The 21,277-nt window shown below is 38.0% G+C and overlaps 1 protein-coding gene across 1 annotated transcript in view; it reads left to right on the forward strand.

Annotated features, from left to right (window-relative positions):
• Positions 1-21,277, forward strand: part of LOC146323346 (partitioning defective 3 homolog B-like) — a 311,888-nt gene that overhangs the window by 69,841 nt on the left and 220,770 nt on the right. Inside the window, exon 5 of the mRNA XM_084725533.1 lies at positions 11,781-11,851. Coding sequence (XP_084581659.1) covers positions 11,781-11,851 — 71 coding nt within the window. The remainder of the gene's footprint in view (positions 1-11,780; positions 11,852-21,277) is intronic.

Genomic DNA, 21,277 nt, shown 5'->3' on the forward strand with positions numbered 1-21,277 from the left:
GTGTGGCGTTCACATGTGGGCTCATCAGGTTTTGTAAGATGTCGATTTAGTTTGATGAATCATCACAGTCACTACGAGCTTTCCTCTGTGCTGTCGTAATCTTATAAGCAGATCGCCATGAAAGATACTAAGCACATTAACACTCCCAGGGGGATAAACCCTTTGATTTTCATGATCCCTTGGCCTCTGCTCGAGTAGGATTCCCAGGACACCGCTGCTGGTAATGCTCAGATCATAGCAAATTGTTGATCAAGTCTTTTATACTTTTACTACAAACAAATGAAGGTATTTCTTATTGGAATGACCAAACGTCCCTCATCAATAAATGTCACTGTTTCTGCCTTCCAAACACACCAAAAATGTGTAGTTGGCCAAAGAAATTTGAGGTTGAGGGTGGAGCCTGTGATGTCTTCATGTTCCTTCTAGTTCAGAGACACTTTGTCACCTCAAACTCCACTAACTAAGATGAATGGCTCTTCTTTTTGTCCTTCTCTTCTCATCCTTTCTCAAAAGGGCAGAGGGCAAACACTTTTTCCTTTCTGCTTTTTGTCATCTGCGTCTTCCTCTCCTCCTTACTTACCCTACTCGTCTCCCTTTTGTTTCACAAATCTTCTCAAATTTTCAGCATTTTGGTATAAAAAAAAAAAAAGAATAATTATTATTATTTGAGACAATTTTAATACTGATTGTCCACATTATTGATGCACCAGGACCAGCTGCACTCTTCTCTCTGATAGTGGAAGAAGAGAGTTTTTATCAGCTGTTGCAGTGACCATTGATGCTATAATATCAGATTGAAAACATGGGAACTGTGTGTTCACAGTAATGCAGGGCAAGCTAGCTAGCTAACCAGTTATCTTAACTCTTAGTGAGGCTAACCAACATTACAGTGGTAAAGTTTACATACTTACTGACTGCCATAGTGCTGCATGAACCTTCCAGCTGTCATACAGTTTACATTGTCAGTGATTTCTGTACCAAAGATCTTTTACAGCCAACTCAGTTTTTATGAACAGATGGAGAAGATAACAGACACAAGCCTGTGATTTCAAAATAAAATTTCAAAATAAAGGTCTCTCAACATTAACATCTGAATGTGAAGAATTCACAAAATAACGTGGCTAAAATACTTTGTTGCTAACGGTAGTGGAAATACTGAATTTATTTTTTAATGCAAATTTAAATTTTTAGTGTTAAGGCTGTGTCAATTTTCCCTCCTTATATTGAAAATTGGGGTCAAATATCAGTGTTTTTCAAATCATTATATTACATTATTAGTTAGAAATTCTAGTATTGTGACACCACTCATCCAAATGGTGTCAATATTAATAATGTGGATCAGTGTCTAATGTAAAGCCATACAAACTACAGAATCTTTCTTTTGTTAATCATATCTCATATTTTGTTCTTTTGTGTGAAAACTTACATTTAAAACATAACCAGCAGTCCAGCATGACTTAAAGTAACATTCAAAAGTGACAATAACAGAATTAACTCTCTAATTTTCCCATATATCCTCTGATATCCTCACCATTTCCACTCTCACATCTTATAGGAGGTAGAAGGTATATTATATAATTATCATAAATTTTTTTTTTGTTCTCTATGTGAAAGTGAAACACTGAATACTCTCCTTTTCCTTCCTCTGTTCTCCTCTTCCTCTCCTTTGCTCTACCTTCTTCACTAATGACTCTAGTTTTAGACAAATACACATCTTTTCACTAATTTAATCAAACTGCAGAGTCATGCGCACAGATATGCATCGACTTACAAGAATGTGATCATAACAGTGATCATAATACGGGGTGTCAGTTGCGTAGAGACAGAGTTTTGAGTACTTGTTATGATAGTGTTTCAGTTTCATACACCCTGTAGACCGTTGGACACTACAAATCCCCCAGGTTCACTGGTAAAAGGAACTCCACGCCTGATTGGACTCTTGAGTGGCGAGCCCTCTTCCCCTGAGATTATTCACTGGACAAACATCCTTTTTTACTCGCGCTGTATTCCCCGTAGGACAACCTGTTTGCAAGGTTCAGTTCTTTAGGGGAATGTCTTTGGTTCTCGGAGGTGGCCAGTCTCCCTGCGTAATGCTGCTGAGGCTGCTGCAGTGGTCGGAGATGATGTTGTTTTTCAGAGAGAAGTAAAGACCGACTGCATAAGGAGGAACAGGAGGACAAGTGTTCTAATAAGATAACATGTGGCACGGAGTATTTTTGTCCATACACAGGTTTTTATAAATGAGACTGTCCTTGCTCACCGCAGTTTCAAAGCAAGAAATGCTCAGACATGGTGTTTACTGCTTATTTCACTCCTGATATGTTTTGTAACGTGAAAAACACCACATGGACATGTTAATAAGTTTAAAAACACGATTGCTGAAATCTGAAATCATTCCTCTTCTTCTTCAAACTTGGTGCCATCCTGAAGCAGCTGTGTTACAGTTTCAGCCCTGCTCTCTTTCTCCACAGGCAGGCAGTTATGTTGTTTTTTTTTTCTTTTCATCAAGTAAAAAGAGCCTCAGGTCATGTTCACTTGATGCTGATTACATCTTTTTTTGCCAAGGTACAATTTTTTTTTTGGAAGCTTGATAATTTATTCTCAAAATTGTGTTGCGCTTGATGTGGATAGTCAGGCAGGTTGCAATTTCTGCTCTAAAATATTTGCAATTTTGTGCCATTCATTCGTGCCGCTGTTGGTGTGTAAAGGCCTTGAGTGTCAAAAATGTCCCTGTACTATTTTTTCCCTCACATCGTTCTGTGTGCTAGATACTCGTCAGTGCCTCACATCTCTTTCCTCTGTCTGTGCTTTTCTATCCCACACCTGCTGTGCTACAATAACTACTGCCTGAGTGCTGAAGTGGTAAATGACTCTGTGACAACTGTAAATAAAGGAATTCTCTTTTCTGTTTTTCTCTCTCGTCTTCCTCATACATCATTTTCTCAGCCACTGTCAGTCTCCGTTACTGTCCCTCGCTCTCACTCACAGGCGCACTCACACTCCACACTTAGTCGCTCGCTCGTAGGTCTGTCTCTTCTCAACCAGCCAGGTTCAGATAGAGGTAATGGCTCCGGGTAATTGTTCAAATTGTCACTTGGCCTTTTGGTGAGAGCGATGAGGGGAAGAAAGTACTCTTCTTGCAGTAATTCTCTGTCTTTCTTCTCTCTCTGTCTCCTCTCCTACTCGCTGTCCCCTCTCTTTATTTAATTTCAATCCACAAAGATTTACTGGCGCAGCTCTTTCGTTCTAAATGCCACGCACAAATGAGTACAGTAAGCCGGTCCCTCGGTCACGCACGCACACACACGCACGCACGCACACACACACACACACACACACACACACACACACACACACACACACACACACACACAGGGCTGCAGGTTAATCACAGTGTGTTAATCAGACTGGGAGTATTTGTTCTTGCCCAGAATACCACTGGGGCTAATAAGGACATACAGCACTTATTTATCATGCTACACCCAGGTGTGTGCGCACATGTGTCTGTGTGTGTGTCACGGCTTTTGTGTATTCAGCCTACTTGTGTATTTGTCAGTGAAGCAATTTTGTATGTCTGTGTATGTGTATACTGAATGTGCAGGTTGTTTTTACGTGAATGTGTCACCTCTTTTGTCTTTGCACCTTTCCTGTTCGTGCTGCACCCAGTGCCTTTGTGTACAATTGCAGAACTGAACACATATTCATTAAATATGCCAAATGAATTGGACAGGTACTAAACAGAGCTGTAGCATAACAGGAACCTATTATTTCCACCAGGTCGCACTACTGATGCCTGAAGGAAGTAGTGTTGTACTTATGATGTGGTGTTGTTTATTTCCTACTTAATTAATTCATTAATTCATGCTAACTTGAACATAAAAACATAAAAAACATGTCTCCTTATCATTGGACTCTATTCTCCACACAGCACAGAGCTAATGCAGGTAAGCAAATCTGTGTGCTCATGAATAAAGATGGGTATTGTTACGATTTTATCAATACTTACCGATACCGCTCATTGATCTGGTACTTTAACTGCACTCTTATTGGTTCTTTTTTCACTACTGAATAATTGCTTTTTAGAAGAGCTACTGCCGCCCCTACAGGTGGATTATTTGATTTCCTGTTCACTTCTCAAATTTGCCAAATCTGTCATTTAAATAGCAGTGTGCCAGGTGCAGGCGATCTAGATCAGTGGGTCCCAACCTTTTTTCCTCAGAGCCCCCACCTCTACTTGTATATCAGGAAAGCTGAATCGAAGCATGAATTGCTGATAATAGCTCAGTAACATCTGATTTATTGTGATAAAGAGCTGAATTAAACATTTTGTACATAAATATGTCATTTATCAAAGCTCTAAGGTGCTAAAAGAATGAAAGTACACCTCACAAATGCTTGAAAAGTGCAGTAGGAACCCGAAATTGTGATTTTAGTCGACGTGGAAATTAGATTTTGAGGACCTCAGAGCAGACAAAGTCTTGGGGGTCCCCTGTCACTTCTAAAGAGGGCCCAGACCCCAGGTTGAGAAACCAGTCCTCTAGATAATCTGAATAGAGTCTGCTTTGTCACTCACTTAAACTGATACTGTACAAAGAAGTAAGTCCTGCAATGAAGTTAAAAGTTTGAGAGTTGGAGACATTGTTATTCTGTACAGTTTAGCAAATTTATCTAATAGAATGATTAGCACAGTGTTATATTTTGAATATTTTTTTGTTTAGCTCCCTGCTGAGACCTCTGCCCCTCTGACATGGCATTTATCAAAACACACGATCAGTTCAATTCATCATCCGCATCCCTGAAGAGATATTTCAAGACAGATCGCCTCAGGTTTATCACTTTCATACAGACGCACACACACACACACACACATGCACACACCAGACACAACGTACAGAGGCACACAAACTTTCTGTTCATTTATCATACTCAGTCTGGGAGCGTTTTCAGGGAACACTTAGCTTGATTGGTTATTCAGTAATTAGTAATATCACTAATAGTTCACTGTTTTTATCCGCTTTTAGCAATTATTAGATTGGACCGAGAAGACTAAATGCTTGCAGCCCATTTATTATAAGAATAGTTATTCAAGGTAGGATTATCCATCACTGAGTTAAAATGGAAATTCTGCCTCTGTGTTCTCCAGTTTTTGGAGGACCACTAATGCTCACAAGTATTGATTGAGCTGTCCAAGGTCGGCACACTAATGCATTAATTTTTTCCCCCTGCAGTTGTCCGTGATATATTTCTAATAAATCTTTGTCATTTAATAGGTATATTTTTGAGCTCTTCTCTTATAAAACATCAGGATTTTCAATCATTACTTCTAGTGAACTTTTACCTCTCATGTAGAAAAACACGAGAGGTATTTATGATACTTTACAATTTCATAGAATATAATTATTAATTACTGAAAGCCATGATTGGCTGACAGTGCTGATCAACCTTGAAACATATGCTGCTCATATTAAGGCTTTTGGTTTTCTTTTTTCCAATGAATTTTGCAGCTTCAGTCATTGTTTAAGAATGTGTAGCTTTAAAAACCAATGTTATTCAAGGTACACAATGTTTCTACAACTGGAAAAAAGACTAGTATTATGTAATTGAGCTAATTCATGAAAATAACATCCATAAATGAAAAAGTGAAATGCTGTCATTTGTTGTCATGGCACTCCAGTGACTAGGGATGATAATGATTAATTGATGATCGATTATTCCAGGGCTGCAACTAACATTTATTTTCATTGTTGATTAATCAGCCAATTATTGTCTTGATTAATTGATTAATTTGTTTTAACATCCAAAGCCTAAAATGACGTCCTCAGATGTCTTGTTTTACTGACAACCCAAAGACATTCAGTTGACTGTCACAGAGAAGTGAAGAAACAAAAAGATACTCCCATTTAAGAAGCTGGATTCAGAGAATTTTGGCTTTTTTGCTGTCAAAAATTACACAAAATGATTAATTGATTATGACAATACTTAGATTAATGTAATAATCAATTTGTAATTGATGAATAGTTGCAGCTTTAGATTAATCAGCTATTAAGAATTTGGGCGATCAAGTAACATTTAATCGATCTACTATAAAATTAAGACCTGAAATATAACAGATTATTAGATTAATTCTATGCCTGTGCTCCACATATTATCTGATATTCGGATATACATGTTTAATATGTAGGCCTTTACATCTTGATATGTTTAATAATCTTTGTAATGCTGTGAAAATAAAACTTTGGTTGAGGAGGAAAAATGTTTATGCTTTTTTAAGAACGCTCAGTCAGTTAATTGATTGTTAATGTTACCAATGATCGATAAAGGACAGTGCTGAAAATTTGCAACCCCCACCAGTGATGTTTTTTGGAAACTTGACATGCATTTAAAAAACAACCCTGTTGTATCCACAGCAAACTGCGCCCACATCCTCAGACACCACCACACTGATCTCCAGTTTTCAGGATGACTGAAATGTTCAGTTGTGCCTCAGCTCAGAAACTTTGTCTTTAGCTGCTGCAGTTTTCTTGTTAGTGCCTGATTTGTACTGTGCAACTCTCAACAAAGATGACAGGAACAGAGATGGCTCCATCATCAGCTGTGTAAAAAAGAAGTTTAACTCTTTTGTAGTTGTTTTATTAATCATTAATAATTGACGTGGCATTTTACTTGCCCTGGTCAATCCTTACTGTTTTTTGGGCTTTTGTGCCTTTGTGTGAGTGTATTTCTGTCATATCTTCAGGACAGAGAGACTAGGGGAATGAAACCTAGAAAAGGTCCACAGGTGGGAGTTGAACCCAGAACATGGAATTGGTAGAAGCATCCACATGACGGGATATCACTGTCTCGAAAATTACGTAAGGTTTTAAGCTTTTTTAAAGCAAAAACAATTGAAAACAATCCACATAAACCGTTCAATGTATATTTTACTATAATACTGTGTCTATATGATATTGTAAGGTTAATATAAATAATGAGACGCGTTTATGCGTTCAGATTCATTTGCTTGTTCTAAATTACCCTTTGATAAGTAACGCACATCGCTGGCCTGTAATTAATATGCTGCTCCTCCAAAGAGCAGTAGAGGAGACTATTTCTACTTGCTGTTATTAAGTGAGACATACAATTAAGCACCAGAGACTTTCCAATTAATGTATGAGTGGCTGTTGTTATGACAAAGAGGTTAGGATAATTAATGTTACCTGTCATCTTGTTGTAATTAAGCTCACATGACAGCATCTGCAGCTAGGCCAGACTAATTGATTTCCAAGCCACCAAATCCCAAACATATGGTTCCAGTATCTCCAGTCTGTCATTCACTGTCTTGTCTCATCTCACCTCTGTCCAACTCCTCCTTGAATTTTTTTTCATCCTTTTCTTTTGTCAAATCTTCAGCCATTGTTTCTCGACCCAGCCTGAATATCTTCAGCTCCCTGACATCCTTCTTATATTTCCTCTCTTTGTTGCTCATCTGTCTTGCTCTCAGCCTCTCTGCTCGCTCTCTTTCCCTCCCTCTCCCCTTGTCTGACAGGTGGTGTAGGTCATATGGCAACAGGATGAGAGGTCAAATGTGAAAGGTCATGTTAAGAGTCCATTAATGCCTACTGCTAACATTGAGCCTTATTGACCTGCGTGTGTTGGTCTGCATATGCTCACACAAACACGTGGACACTGTGAGTGCACGCCTCAGCTCAGATATCCACATGTGCATATGAATGCATGATTCTGATTATTTCACCAGATGTTTTCATACAATTATCAAGACAAGGCAGATGTATTTATGTGGCAGTTTTTTTATAACAGTTCATGAGTAACGGAATTTCAAAATGTTTTTATTTCAAAATAAGATAATAGCAGAACTGAACTCAGATTTAGGGCAAACCTTTGGACAGTCACTTATAAAGTGATTTCAGGAACAGGAAGGAGTACTTTATTATTTCTCTGTCAAATATTTTTTTCAAGATAGCACACAAGATTTTGAACAAAACATCATGAACACCTGAGCTCAACCCTAATGCTTGTGGTTATGATGTGTTGCATTGCATTACATTGTAATGTTTTGGGGTGGTCCTTAAAATATCATGCAGATCACTGTGGCAAGTATATTCAAGCAGTTTACCCTAATATTTCTGGTTTTAGCTTACTTCATTGGCACAAGAGATCTTGAAGGTGTCGACCAACCCAGTAATAACCCAGTAATAAGAATTATTACACACACACACACACACACACACATATATATGTATATGTACATGTATTCCAATCAAATGATACCTGCTTTTGATCCTCTTTGTACCCAGATCTATAAAAGACTTAAAAAACCCAAAACAAAATGTATGGTTTGCTTGCATTCAGTTATTGCAAGTGTTCTTTAATTTAATGCGACATGTAATTGGCCCTCTACCTCAGAATCTGGACCCCATACAGTCTGTGGTGCGGTAAGGTCATGTGATGTATGTTTGTCAGAGCGGGCAGTTCAGCATGTTGAGATGTCAGGCTACAGTATATGACACAGCAGCAACGTCTGATAAAAATAAATGCATTAAATGCGGCATTATTTTAGGAATGCTTACATGCACATGGTGGTATTGAATGAAGTAAAGAGGGTACTGGTATTGGTACTAGTATTGTAATTTTTTAAATGATAGCCAGCCCAGTGATTTTCAAGAGAATCCAAACCACTCACCTAAAGGACGTAGCAAACCAAACGGCTGCAGTCTGAGCTCGACACAGAGGGCAAAACATTTTTCAGACAACAGCGCTCATAGTTAATTAAAAAAACAAAACTCTGAAGATGACATTGAAGTATAGTATCAGAAACACGCTACACGCCTGTAAAATTTCATTGGAGATGTAGTTTTTTTGTTTGCTAATGAAGTAATTGTTGTTAAACTTTGGTAAAATTCATATTGGAAATGTTTTGTAGATTATTTTTCTTAAAATATGGATAGAAAACCTCAGGAACATGTATCATATTTTCCAAAAGATTAAAGCACCCCATGATGGTTTTGCTTTGAAGCGCAGAAGCTAACAATAAAGCAGCTGGCCTGGAGGTGACATCAGAACTTTGGGCCTCTGCAGACCAATTAAATCAATACTTCACAGTGTTTTACAAAACATTATAAGCTAAATGTCCAAAAGCGTATGCGCTTAACAAAGATGGAGTTTGTTGCAGGGCTGTTGTGTCTAATTTTATTATACTCTGCAGATATTCATGATACAGTGTGAACTCTGTGGACTCACAGACACATGTGGGAATGATGCAGATGTGTGCTGTCATACACAATGAAATGTGTACATACAGACAGACTGATAGCAGATGAAAGCAGGTGGCCGCAGCAGGAGGTCGTGACAGAAAGCTGCATTCAAGTCAAACAGTTTCCAGCAGCCTTCAGAGAATATACAGGAAATGACAGAAATATGTACATCCTGTTAGATCCTGTAGGCTGCCTGTAGTCAGATAGTTACAGCTGAGGAAACAAAATGTTAAGTGTTCTTGATTGCTGATAAAACAGAATAGATCCCCCTACTGTTTAAGGCTGAACAATGTAGAAAAAAAAATCAAACTGTAATTATTTTGACTGATATTGCAACTGTGATATGATTTGCTAATGATAATTGTTTTTTTTTTTTTTTACATCGTTAGTGTTATTTTGATTGAAAAACATGTTGAAATGACTATGGTACATTTTGCCTTTAACAAATATTGCACCTCCTGTGATTTGAAAATTGCAGAAAGCCGTATTGCAATTTCAGTAAAACAGAGATTAATTGTGCAGCTCTAGTACTGTTCCCATAACCCTCTGTTCTTTGTCTGCCCTGTAAAACCCTTTGTAAGTCCTCTTTTTGTTAAGTGACACATTAATAACCTTTATTATTGTCAACTACACAATATGTGCTTGATAACCTTCGTTGCACAACATTAAACTGATATATTAGCGTTAAAATTACAGTTTCTCAGAATCTGTCAATTTTCCCAATGTGTTTGTTGTAAATCGGAGCCGGTTATTCCATCGATCGGGCGACAGCCAGATATTTGCAGTCAGTGAAGAGCAACTGCGGCGCCTGATTCTAAAAACTGTGGCCAGTTTGATCTTGTGAGGTTATCGTTGCCCGCGTGTACAACGGACACAAATCTAACCAGCGTGCTTTTTGCTGTGATCGCAGCTGATCAAATCTGCGCAGGCGTGGCTCATCTTGAACGTGTCTACTGGAACATGTTGGTCATGTAGCTTTGTCCCTGTGGAGCTCACCTCCTTGTGTCTCTAACACACACACACACACACACACACACTCACCCTCCATGTCATTGTATAAAGCAATTATTACAGCTCCCTCGGCTCACATTTACACTGCTCTTCCTCACACCTCTCTCTCTCTCTCTCTCTCTCTCTCTCTCTCATTCGCTGTTGCCAGGCCCATTGACAGTGTTATTTATTACTGCTTGACAACACTGTCTTCTTGCCTTCACATATTAATTGCTATTTGTACATCATCCATCCATCAATTTAGCAGCTCCTCCACTCATCACTTCATTCATTCTCTTTATGTATTCCCCTGTCTTTCAAATGGCAGAGACGTACTTGTTGAGCTCATATTATGTGCAGTGCAGTAAAGCCAACATTAAAACAGGAAGAGTTCTTTAAAGGTGTTGAGTACAACATTCAACCTCGTTAGATGTCAGCAAACAACTATTTTATGTAAATTACTTATACTTCTTTCTAATAATGTAAAGATATAGTGGAGATATGGCTTTCTGGGCAGTGCAGGTCACAATCCCTGTACTCTATTGTTATCTGAGCTTCTCGGTTTAGCTGGGTCAGCATACTTCCGTGCATATTTGTGCATGTGAGTCTCTCTCCTGGCTCTGAGTTTTAGGAGTCTCCACTGGCAATAATCATGCCTAGAGGGGAATCCTAAAATTTGGGAAATTTTTGCAAGATTTGTACACATTGTTTTTTCATTGTGCACACTTTACCAACTAATTTTGTTTTATAATGTGACAACGCTTTGTTTAAGACCTGGGTATGTACAGAAAACTATTAGTTTGGGTTAAAATTAACAGAACTGGGGTTCCCTTCTAGACAGTAGAGGCAAAATGGCAGCTGCCTGGTTACAACATTTCATCTATTACAGCTAAACGGTACACTAAAATATGCTTCTTAAAACATTTTAAGCAAGAAATAGACAACGTAGTAACTAGATCAATCAATTTATAAATTGATTATTCATTGATTATTAAATTAATCACCAACTATTTTGATTATTGGTTAATCGGTTTGAGTAAAGTCAAAATTCTCTCATTTCAGCTCCTCAAATGTGAATATTTCTGGTTTCTTTACTCCTCTGTGACTGTAAACTGAATATTTTTGGGTTGTGAGCAAAACAAGACATTTGAAGACGTCGTCTTGGGTTTTGGAAAACACTGATCCACTTTTTTTTTTTTTTTTGCCACTTTCTGATATTTTATAGACAAAACTATTAAGAGATTAATTGATAAAATAACCGAGACACCGGTGCTCTGCTGTGACCTCTGGAGTAAATGTTGTATACAGAACCTTTTCTTAGTCTCTCACTCGCAGCTTTTTGTTTATTTATGCTGTTTACAAGTCAAATCCATCCACGTCTCTCACTATCCACGTCATCTGTCTTTCTTTTTTCTTTTGTTCCACTTTTGGACAATGTGAATGTGCTGTCGGAGTTTGCTGTCCTTCTCCTTTTATTGTCTCTTCTCCAAATGCCACTCACCGACTAACAGGAAGGTGTTCTGTGTGTTTTCTCTGCAGGCAGCCGGTCCCGCTGCGGAGAGGCCAGCAGGGGCAGATCGACCCCAAGGCAAACACGTCTTCAACGGCAGGTCAGTGTGTTTGTATATGTGTGTGATTGTAGCTCTTGTGCTGCAGTACTCCACCTATATATACTGTGTAAATGTGAAGAGAGCTTTTGCATATGTGTGTTTGTCTGCATTCATGTTTATTGATGCTCATGTGCGTGTTTGTGTCCTACTTTCTCTTCATTAAAGCTGGAGTCTGATTCAGATCAAGGCCCTTACAGATATAGTTAGTGTGAAGAAGCTCCATCATTAGCCCAGTACAAAAGATTGCAAAAAAACAGGGTCAGGGTCACACACACACATACACACACACACATGTGTAGACTGCCATACACACATGGCCTCAAAAATAAACAGCTACAAACACTTATTTTTTTTCTTTTTTTTTTTTTTTTTACAAACATCTGAACACATAACACACACGCATACACTAATGAGTGCTGCTTAATTAAGGGTTAGGGGTGCAGAATGCCCCCATGTCTCCTGTGGGCCTCTTAAACGTGTGTGTGTGTGTGTGTGTGTGTGTGTGTGTGCTTATTTTGGCAGTGTGTGGGGGGGAAGAGGAGGGCGGCTCTGGGATTCTAACAAGGACCCAACCAATACTGGATTTGGGGGCCGATACAGGATTTTTAGATCCAATATTGATATGTTTGCCAGTAATCTTTTAAACAGAATGTAACATACAGACACACATTTTTTGCAATTAAAGTTCTCAAAGCTACTGCAAGGAGTTTTTAACTGGTTATCAAATAGTCTCAATTTATGGTCGATACCTTTATGTGACCTAATTAAGTTAACGAGATGGCTGTTTCTGTTTAGTTCTTCTTAATGCCTGCCAATGGGTTGGAGTTTCCTTAAAATCAGATGAAACGAGCCTGTGTTTGCACCGTCCCAGCCAAAACTAAAGTGAGTGAGTGCGTGAGCTAATTCAAAATAAACAGAAGGATAATTTAGATAATTCAGATAATTTTATTTTTAATGTTATATTTTGAGGTTATTACAGTGGAAACACTACTGAGAATCAACAACATATGAAAGTTCCTTGTAAAAGCTTTGGCACTTGTGAGAAAGATTAGAAAGATTTTACAGATTAATAATAAACTTAATAATTATAAATTAAATAAAGCAATATACATATGTTTACATTAAACCTGAGTTGAGCAAAGTGTTCAAATATACATACAGTGTATACAAAACAATCTATATTATGCTCTGTTAAATTCATACGGGCACATAGCAGACAACATACACGTTGATACCGAAATAGACCAACTGTTGTTTTATTGATCCTTAAAGAGTTTGTTTTGTGCGTCTCTTTAATGACCAGGGTCTTATTGTTGTTGTTTTGGACACCAGACCAGACAGATCTGAATCTTTCATAGAGTAGAAGAAATAAGTTACCATGCACCCACGTGGCATTTTTTGCAACCTGTCTTTTAAAACCCTCATAGTATCCAGTTAAGGATTTGTAATGTTGGCGAGTTCAGCCAACGTCCCATGGGGTTTATTTGGCAGCCATCTTGAATTGTTGTCCTGCTCACAACCCAAAGATTCAGTTTACTGTCAAAGAAGACTAAAGAAGCTGACAACAGAGAATTTAACTTCTTCTAATTTTTTCTTAAAAATTAGTCAAATAAATCAAATTTAGTTGGCAATTAATTTAACAGTCCATTAATAATCGAATAATTGTTTTTTCATTACAGCTCTAAATCTCACTCAGATATATTCTGCGTGTCCTCAAATAAACCTTAAAAAATGGTTATTTCATGGGTTGATGGATTAGTCAATCAACAGAAAACTATTCAGAAACGTTTCTGAAAACTGATTAATTGCTTTTTGCACCTTTTTTTGCAAAAATGCCAAAATCACTGGTTCAGACCTCTCAGATGTGAGTATTTGCCGTTTTCCTTCACAATATTGACAGAATAAAGTTGTGGAGGAATAAAGACACACATTGAAAAGGCTGGAATCAGATATTTTTTCTTAAAACTTTTTCTTGTTGCTCAAACGATTTATTGATGGTGATTGATTTGTTAACTGATTTCTTGATTAATGGTTGCAGCTCTACATACAAAAACAAACTAACCCATTTTGTCATGTAATTTGGACACCAGCAATCAAATGGAAAGGTCACTGACATGGTACAGTCGCTCTTTATAAGTAAAAACAGGCAAATAAGACATTTTAAGCTCAAAACAATGTAACTTTTGCTATCTTGTTTTGTAGTAATTTCCAGCAATAGTAATGAAAATAATCACAATTATATATCTTTTCGAAATTCTTCATCTGTAGTCTATTAGAGAAAGCAGCAGAAGTGGTGAGATGATGTTCACTGCAATCACCCATCGCATGTAATATGCATTTTGCATACTTATTTCTAATTATTTTTTGCCCTGTTGAACTCATCCTGTCACAGAATAACTACACACCAAAAAACATCATCGTGACGTGACCCCAAAAGCATTCTGTCCCAGCCGCCCGGTTCCTCCGTTAATGGCCTTGGCGCAAGTGAAAATAACTTAATGCAATTTAAATTTTGCTCATTTTCGTGACGTTACCCGAATGTCTCTCTCAGACAGTCATAAAAACACCAAACCAAACCAAGGCCAATCTTTGCAGTAGCATGACCAATATGAAACCGAGGAAGTGAATGGTTCAGCTGTAAATTTAACAAAGTGGCTTACATCATGTTACATCATTGATCAATGTGCTGCTCCGTCTGACCTCTGGTAATGGATAGGGTGTTACTGTGTTTTTAAAATCAGCAGGTCATCACGGCCGCGCAGTTAATCCACAGTTAATTCATAAATACTAAAACAAAACAATATGCAGTTAACCTGTAAAGAGGAGATGTAGGGACAGAGAGGCCTGAGAGCGCTGCGTCGAGAGAATAATGTCTGACCTCAGCCTCAGCTGTTTTATCCTCTCTCCATGGCAACCAGCTGCAACCACAGAGCAGAGATTAGATCATAGCACACAGACACACTCCAATCCATCAAGTGTTAAATAAAGGTGCTCGCTCTCCTGACTTTGCTTTCTTTCTATTGAGTCGTCATGATCAAGATGTGACATGTAGTTACTGTGATACAGAAGTCACCTGGATTAATAATGAGAGACACATTCTGATTAAAATAAACTTAATGTTAAATTCTGAATAAAAGTGAATATAGTTTGACAGCTTACCTAAACCCTAAATTACTGAATAGTGCAAATATATGATGATCTGATAAAATATGACACATTGCTATAGATTACAGTACCCAACAGCATTAAGTGTTTAGGGCTGGGCGATATGGACGTCGTTTCTTTCACAAAATATTAACACAATAAGGTTTTTGATAAAGAATCATCAATAATTTGGATTTAAAGACCAAGTTTGTAACACCAAATAATAGAACAGCTAGAACAGTCTGATAAACTTAGAAAATGACTTCACTTTAAACATAACAATCGTATAATTGTATATCACAATATATAAAATCTAAGCTGATATCTAGTCTCATATCATTATATATATATTAATTGATAATTAATCATATGGAAATGGCAGTAATTGCACCTCATTTTACTAATTTAGTTTTGTCTGGTGGAGCCGTCTGTTAGATAAAGACACTTAAAATTAAACTTACAATCAGAAAAAAAGTGAGAAAAAATAAAATTTGCCTTTTGTATCTTATTAATTATTAATGATCAATCAACTGTTAGTATTTTCAACCATTAGTTAATGAAAATGCTCAAAAATGCAGCAGTGATATTGATGTAATGTCACTATATTAACCAGCCCGATAGCCCGAAGTACGTGTGTGCCATATCGCTTTAGTTTTCAGTGTTCATGCTGTGATTTATCGTGATAATGGAAATATTGTGACTTGTTAAAAGAATGAAGCCACACCGTTTCACACAGCAGCAGCAGCAAACATAGACCCTGTTACAGCCGACGTCATCAAAACACTGAGCGCACATTTCAATAACGGAAACGGCAGTCTGAAGTTAACAAGCTGCAAACATTGAGCTGCATGGTTTATCAGCACCAAAATCACCAAAATGTCTGGTTGTTGCATGTACAGTTGTCAGAATCAATATTCCACTGGTCGACTCAAATTGTACAGGATCACAACCGTTTCAGAGCTGAAAACGAAAGCAACTTTGCTACCAGCTCCACGGCGGAGGAGTTACTTAGAAAAAGGGGAGCAACTTCAGTCATGTGGAAGTGGTTTTACAAAAGATCAGATATATAATAAACCACAATAATATGTATTGCCAGGAGAGTAGTATTTTGTCATATCATCAAGAATATAGTTATCACAGAATACCCTTAAATATTGTGATATTATATTAGACCATATGGGCCACGACTTATAGTACTGTAGAGTTTAGTGCAGTGAATAAAAAAGTAATGGATTAAGACACACATCCACACACATTTGTTTGATTTTCTCAAGAACTTTTTTTTTTGCTCGTATCCTCTCATATACACACACTCTCACATGCACATAAACCATCATCTCAGCTGTGAGTAATGTAAAAGTGAGGTAATGGTTTTTATGGTCGCCGGGGAAACGATCCTTGAAATTGCAAAAAAAGTCCAAAATGAGTCGAGGAACGCGGCCATAAATACTGGACCAGTAAAGCATACGTTAAATGAATGTGCATGTCTACTGCTGTGTATGTTTCTATGCACATTGTGGCCCTCCCTGTGTGTGTGTGTGTGTGTGTGTGTGTGTGTGTGTGTGTGTGTTTTAGTGTGAAGCTACAACTATAAATACAGTAATGGCTCATCATAATTTTAACCACACAGCACGGTGACCGGAAAACTCATTACCTTTGAATCAAAATGTGTTTTTTATACAGGGAAACAGATTTACTGTAAATTGGTTTATTGAAATAGCATTGCAAGCACATTATATTTCTTTGTGAAATAAGGCACTGTACTGGAGGTGTTTTAGAAGCTCAGAGGTGAAAAGGTAAATAGGTTCCACTGGATGCACAAGACAAACTGGATGTGAAATGGGTTTTCGGGGGTTAACAGAGTCTATTCATATGTTATTCTGGGCCTTAACACTTCTATTCATCAATAGTGACGATCCCTGCTGAGATACTTGGGTCTTTTGACCGCTTTTCTGTTCCTTTTCTTTTCTGCTAAACATTATGATGTTGTTTTGTGAGTGGAACGTATGTGGAGGTGGAAAAATTACATAAACATGTTAGCTTACAATAGCTAGCAGGTTTTGTTGCCTTGCTTTGCTTTTTTTTAAATAATGGCTGAAGAAGGTTTTTTGAAAATGTACGGCCACTCACTCTCCAGGGCTACGAGCATTACTTGAAAAAGTTCATATTAAAAGGGATAATTCTGTAAATTCAGACATTATCTGCTCACCCTCATGTCGTTTGAAGGTCCGGTTTAGTTCTTTAGTCCACAAAACTCTGCTGGAGTTTCACAGGAAATCTCCAAAATAGTTGAAGTGAATGGCGACCAGTTTGCAAATGTAAAAACACAAATCATAAAATGCCTCCATACTGCTTGTCTGGTGTAATCCAAGTCTCCTGTGTGAGAAAACAGCATTATAATAAGGTACTGTCATGCTGCAGAGATGCCCTGGCCTAAAAATCTTGTTCTCCAGATGTAAGAAAACATGTTTATTTGGTAGAGACACCAACAAATCATCAAATCATAACACTACTAATATTTTCCTTTGTAAAAATGAAAATTGTAATGCACAAAATAACATTCCCAATGACTGTATTGCATACAGCTATTTCAGGCAAAGAAAAATGCGAAATGATATTTTTTACCATATGGTGCAGCCCTAGATTAATGATGTATATAAATAAAAACACAGGAATGTAAGAAACTGTAAGATACTGTAATGTTAGTAAGTACGCACAAACATCATGTCATCACTGCATACGTCTGTGTGCCACGTGGGCCACCAAGGTCAAAAAAGTCACGAAACACCCCTGACAAATATATCAACGACTGGCTGAGTCCATTGCCTGGCTGTTAGTTTTTGTGGGGTGATTTTTGTCATTTTATTTTGCTAATTTAATGGTCTTCATGAGTGACAGGTGCTGCGCTCTGAGTTATATTTTGTTTGTGTTTGGTCAGGTTTATATGAGGTGTGTTAATGAGTCAATTAAAGCTTATCTTAGTTTGGTAAAAGAGAGAAACTTGAATTCACAAGGTCATCAATTGTACTTTTCTGTTTATTTTGTCACAGCTCGCACACATCTCCCATCAAGTTTAAGCTTTACTTATCTCTGTTTTTCCGTTTGTCTTTTTTTGACTGGCAGTGGCTTCAGTTAAGAGATTAAACTTCACTTTTAAGCCATCACTATTTCGATTTTTGCACTCGACAACACAGCAAGATGACATTTTAGCTTGGTTATGTCGCCTCCTAATCTGTGTTTGGCTCCAGTTTTTCCTTCGTTTTACCTCCAGCCAACGCTGTGACGCAATCTGGACATCGGCCCAAAAAAGACTATATCCATTCATCTGTCCGTGTCCATTTTCGTCTGTTGTTCCTCTCGATCTGTCCAGTTCTTCTGTGTTTATTTGTGTTTAAATGTTCATTAACCTTTAGCTGTATTGTACATTTTTACTAGTTTGCATTCTCTTTACTTCCTCCGTCCCTGATGCTTTGCTCTTTGAAGACCAGCTTAGGGAGAAAATGAGAGAGAGAAAGGGAGATGATAAATAAGAAGAGGGTGAAATGTAGTGAGAGGAAGAGAGTGGTTTGGTAATGCACATTCTCCTTTTTTGTTATTTCTCCTCTGTGTTTCTGTCTTTCATGGCGAGGATCAGTGAAGTGGCAGGTGGATAAAGAGAACACCTGCTCTCTTCATCTCTCTCTCTCTCTCTCTCTCTCTCTCTCTCTCTGCTTCGCTCCCACTCTGTTTGGCTCTTTTCTCTCTTGTTCTCTCACTGCGCTCCCTCTCTCTTTTCTCAAGTCTCACCCATTTTGTCTCTCTCTCACCCCCACTTCATTTTTTGCAGTGATGCAGCCTGTCAAACATCTCACACAAAAAAAAAAAAAAAAAGGAAACGCAAATGGATCTCAAGTGCTTGTGTGTGTGTGCTTTTGTGTGTGTGTGTGTGTGTGTTCTAGTGGGAGTGTTAGAGATCAGAGGCACAGCAGCAGGAAGGGATAGAGGGAGGGGTGGATGTTATTTTTCCTCTCATATTAATGCTATTCATTAGCCTTGTCTAATTAATTCAGTGCCTCCTCCTCCCTTCATTTCATCATGTCTTGCTTCCAAATCTCCCTCGCTTCCTACCTTCCTTTCCCCTTTTCTCACACCCTGATTTCTTCTTTTTATCTTCAGTTTTATCTCTTTATCCATGTTTTTTTGGGCACCAGTTTTGGTTCAACCATTGACAATGCATTGACTTTTACTTTAGCACCACCATCAGGTCCAGATTTATTATAATATATATATATATTTAATTTTTTTTGCATACATTGGTTTTTGACCAAAACTAATGGGATAACACCCTCAACTGAGATGCTTAAAATAAACATTCTCTGCTTTACATCAGCACATTAGCACTGTCATCATAAGCATGTTAGCATTTAGCTCAAAGCACCGCTGAGCCTCAGAGAGCCGCTACAGTGTCTGTCTGTAAACTCTCATGTTGTGTCCCAAATCTAGACCACATGCAGACCAAGCATGCTAATTTTTTAAGCAGTGGTGAAATCACATTTTTGGTGGTCCAAATATAATCATACGTAAAAACAATACAGAAGAGGCCATTTAGCACGGCTTTGTTTCACTGTGACACTTGTGTACTTTTCCCAGGAATTGTGATGTAGTGTTTCCTGAAGCCATTGTTTGCAATGAAAAATGAACTAGACTTCACAGCTAGCCGAGGAAACACAGTCCATTATGTCCTTAAATGTGTCAAATTCTGACATCTGAAACTCCTGTTTCCAGTCACTCCTAAAGTTTTGTTGCTATTTCATTTTTGTCTTTTTTCTTTTGTATTTCTGGTTCTTCTGTAAGGATCACGTTAGTAGTTAGAGTAGACGTAGTAAACCAAAAGTTGAGTAGCTTTGACATATTGGCAGCTAGCTGGTGACGAGTACTGGTCATTGTTTTCACACAATGTTGATCTGAAAGACACAAAAGAATTTGGGATGTTTGTGAAACTGTTGATGAAGGTTAGCAGCGTGGGGATTAGGGTTGCATATTTTGTGCATTTTTCTTAACCAATAGTTGTAATCAACTGATTTTGATAAATTATACAAAACAAATTGCAACTTTCTTTTGCGTTTTCACTCGCTCCTGCAATTTCATTGCAAAAAATGGCAGAACGTTGCAACATCCGTTGCATATTTTTAGAAAAGCTGACGTGAAAATCAGTCATTTTAGGCTGTAACAATACCCAAAACAGCCATGATATCGTAGACGGACTGGATAACATGTGGAGCATTTTTTTTTTTTTTTTGATAAATAAACTAAATTTTACTTAATCCATCAAAGTCTTGTTATCATCCCTGGTTTAAACATCTGACTGCTAGATGGCAGTGTTTTTATCTGTCTTCACTGTTTTGCATAATATAGTAAACTTTTTGAACTCAGATTTTATGCATATGGTGGTGTGTTCTTTATGCTATTACAGTTTTACTAAAATTAGATACAAAAACAGCAATATATCAACTTGATTTCAGTATTGCAGTAGGCATATATTGCATTGTAACCCCTGTGTGAGATTCTTCTACAGACCCAACCCACTGCCTTTACTCTTATATCTGTTTTAACCTTTCTTCTCTACTAATATAACCTCTGTCTTTCTCTTCTCACTCCATCTTTATTTTCCCACCCTCTCCTTCTTTCTCCTCCTCCCTGTATCCTTCTCTACTTTTCACTCTCTCTCTCCGTCCTTGCCTCCCTCTCTCTTCCCCTCTCTTGCAGTCCCTTGTTTCCCATTGTCTGGATTAACTGAAATTTGCTGAGTGACGAGGAGGCAGCATCACTTGTGTGTGTGTGTGTGTGTGTGTGTGTGTGTGTGTGTGTGTGTGTGTGTGTGTGTGTGTGTGTGTGAGTGAAAGAGAGAGAGAGTGAGGGAGAGAGAGAGGAAGACAGAGACAAAGAGAGATGGAGAACTTGTTTTTGCACTTTGCATCTCTCCCCTGTTGCCACCCACCATCATCAACCACCCTCTCTCTGGAGTTTATCAGCATCTGTACTGCTATCAGTTCATGGGGGTTTAGGGATGGATGGATGGTCTAGAGAGAGAGAGGAAGACAAAACGAGCAGAGTGTGTTAGAGACAGAGAGAGAGAGAGACAGAGAGAGAGGGTAGAACTAAAGAGCACAAAACTAAGTTCAGACAAACTCACTTAGAAAAAAACACACACACACACACACACAGGGAGCAGGGAGAAGGTCAGGGGAGGATTAATGGCTGTGCTCTGATAGATAAACTAATCAAACAAACAAAGACTTCAAC

This window comes from Lutjanus erythropterus, chromosome 8 (assembly GCF_056507025.1).
Source record: "Lutjanus erythropterus isolate fLutEry1 chromosome 8, fLutEry1.hap2, whole genome shotgun sequence".
NCBI lineage: Eukaryota > Metazoa > Chordata > Actinopteri > Lutjaniformes > Lutjanidae > Lutjanus > Lutjanus erythropterus.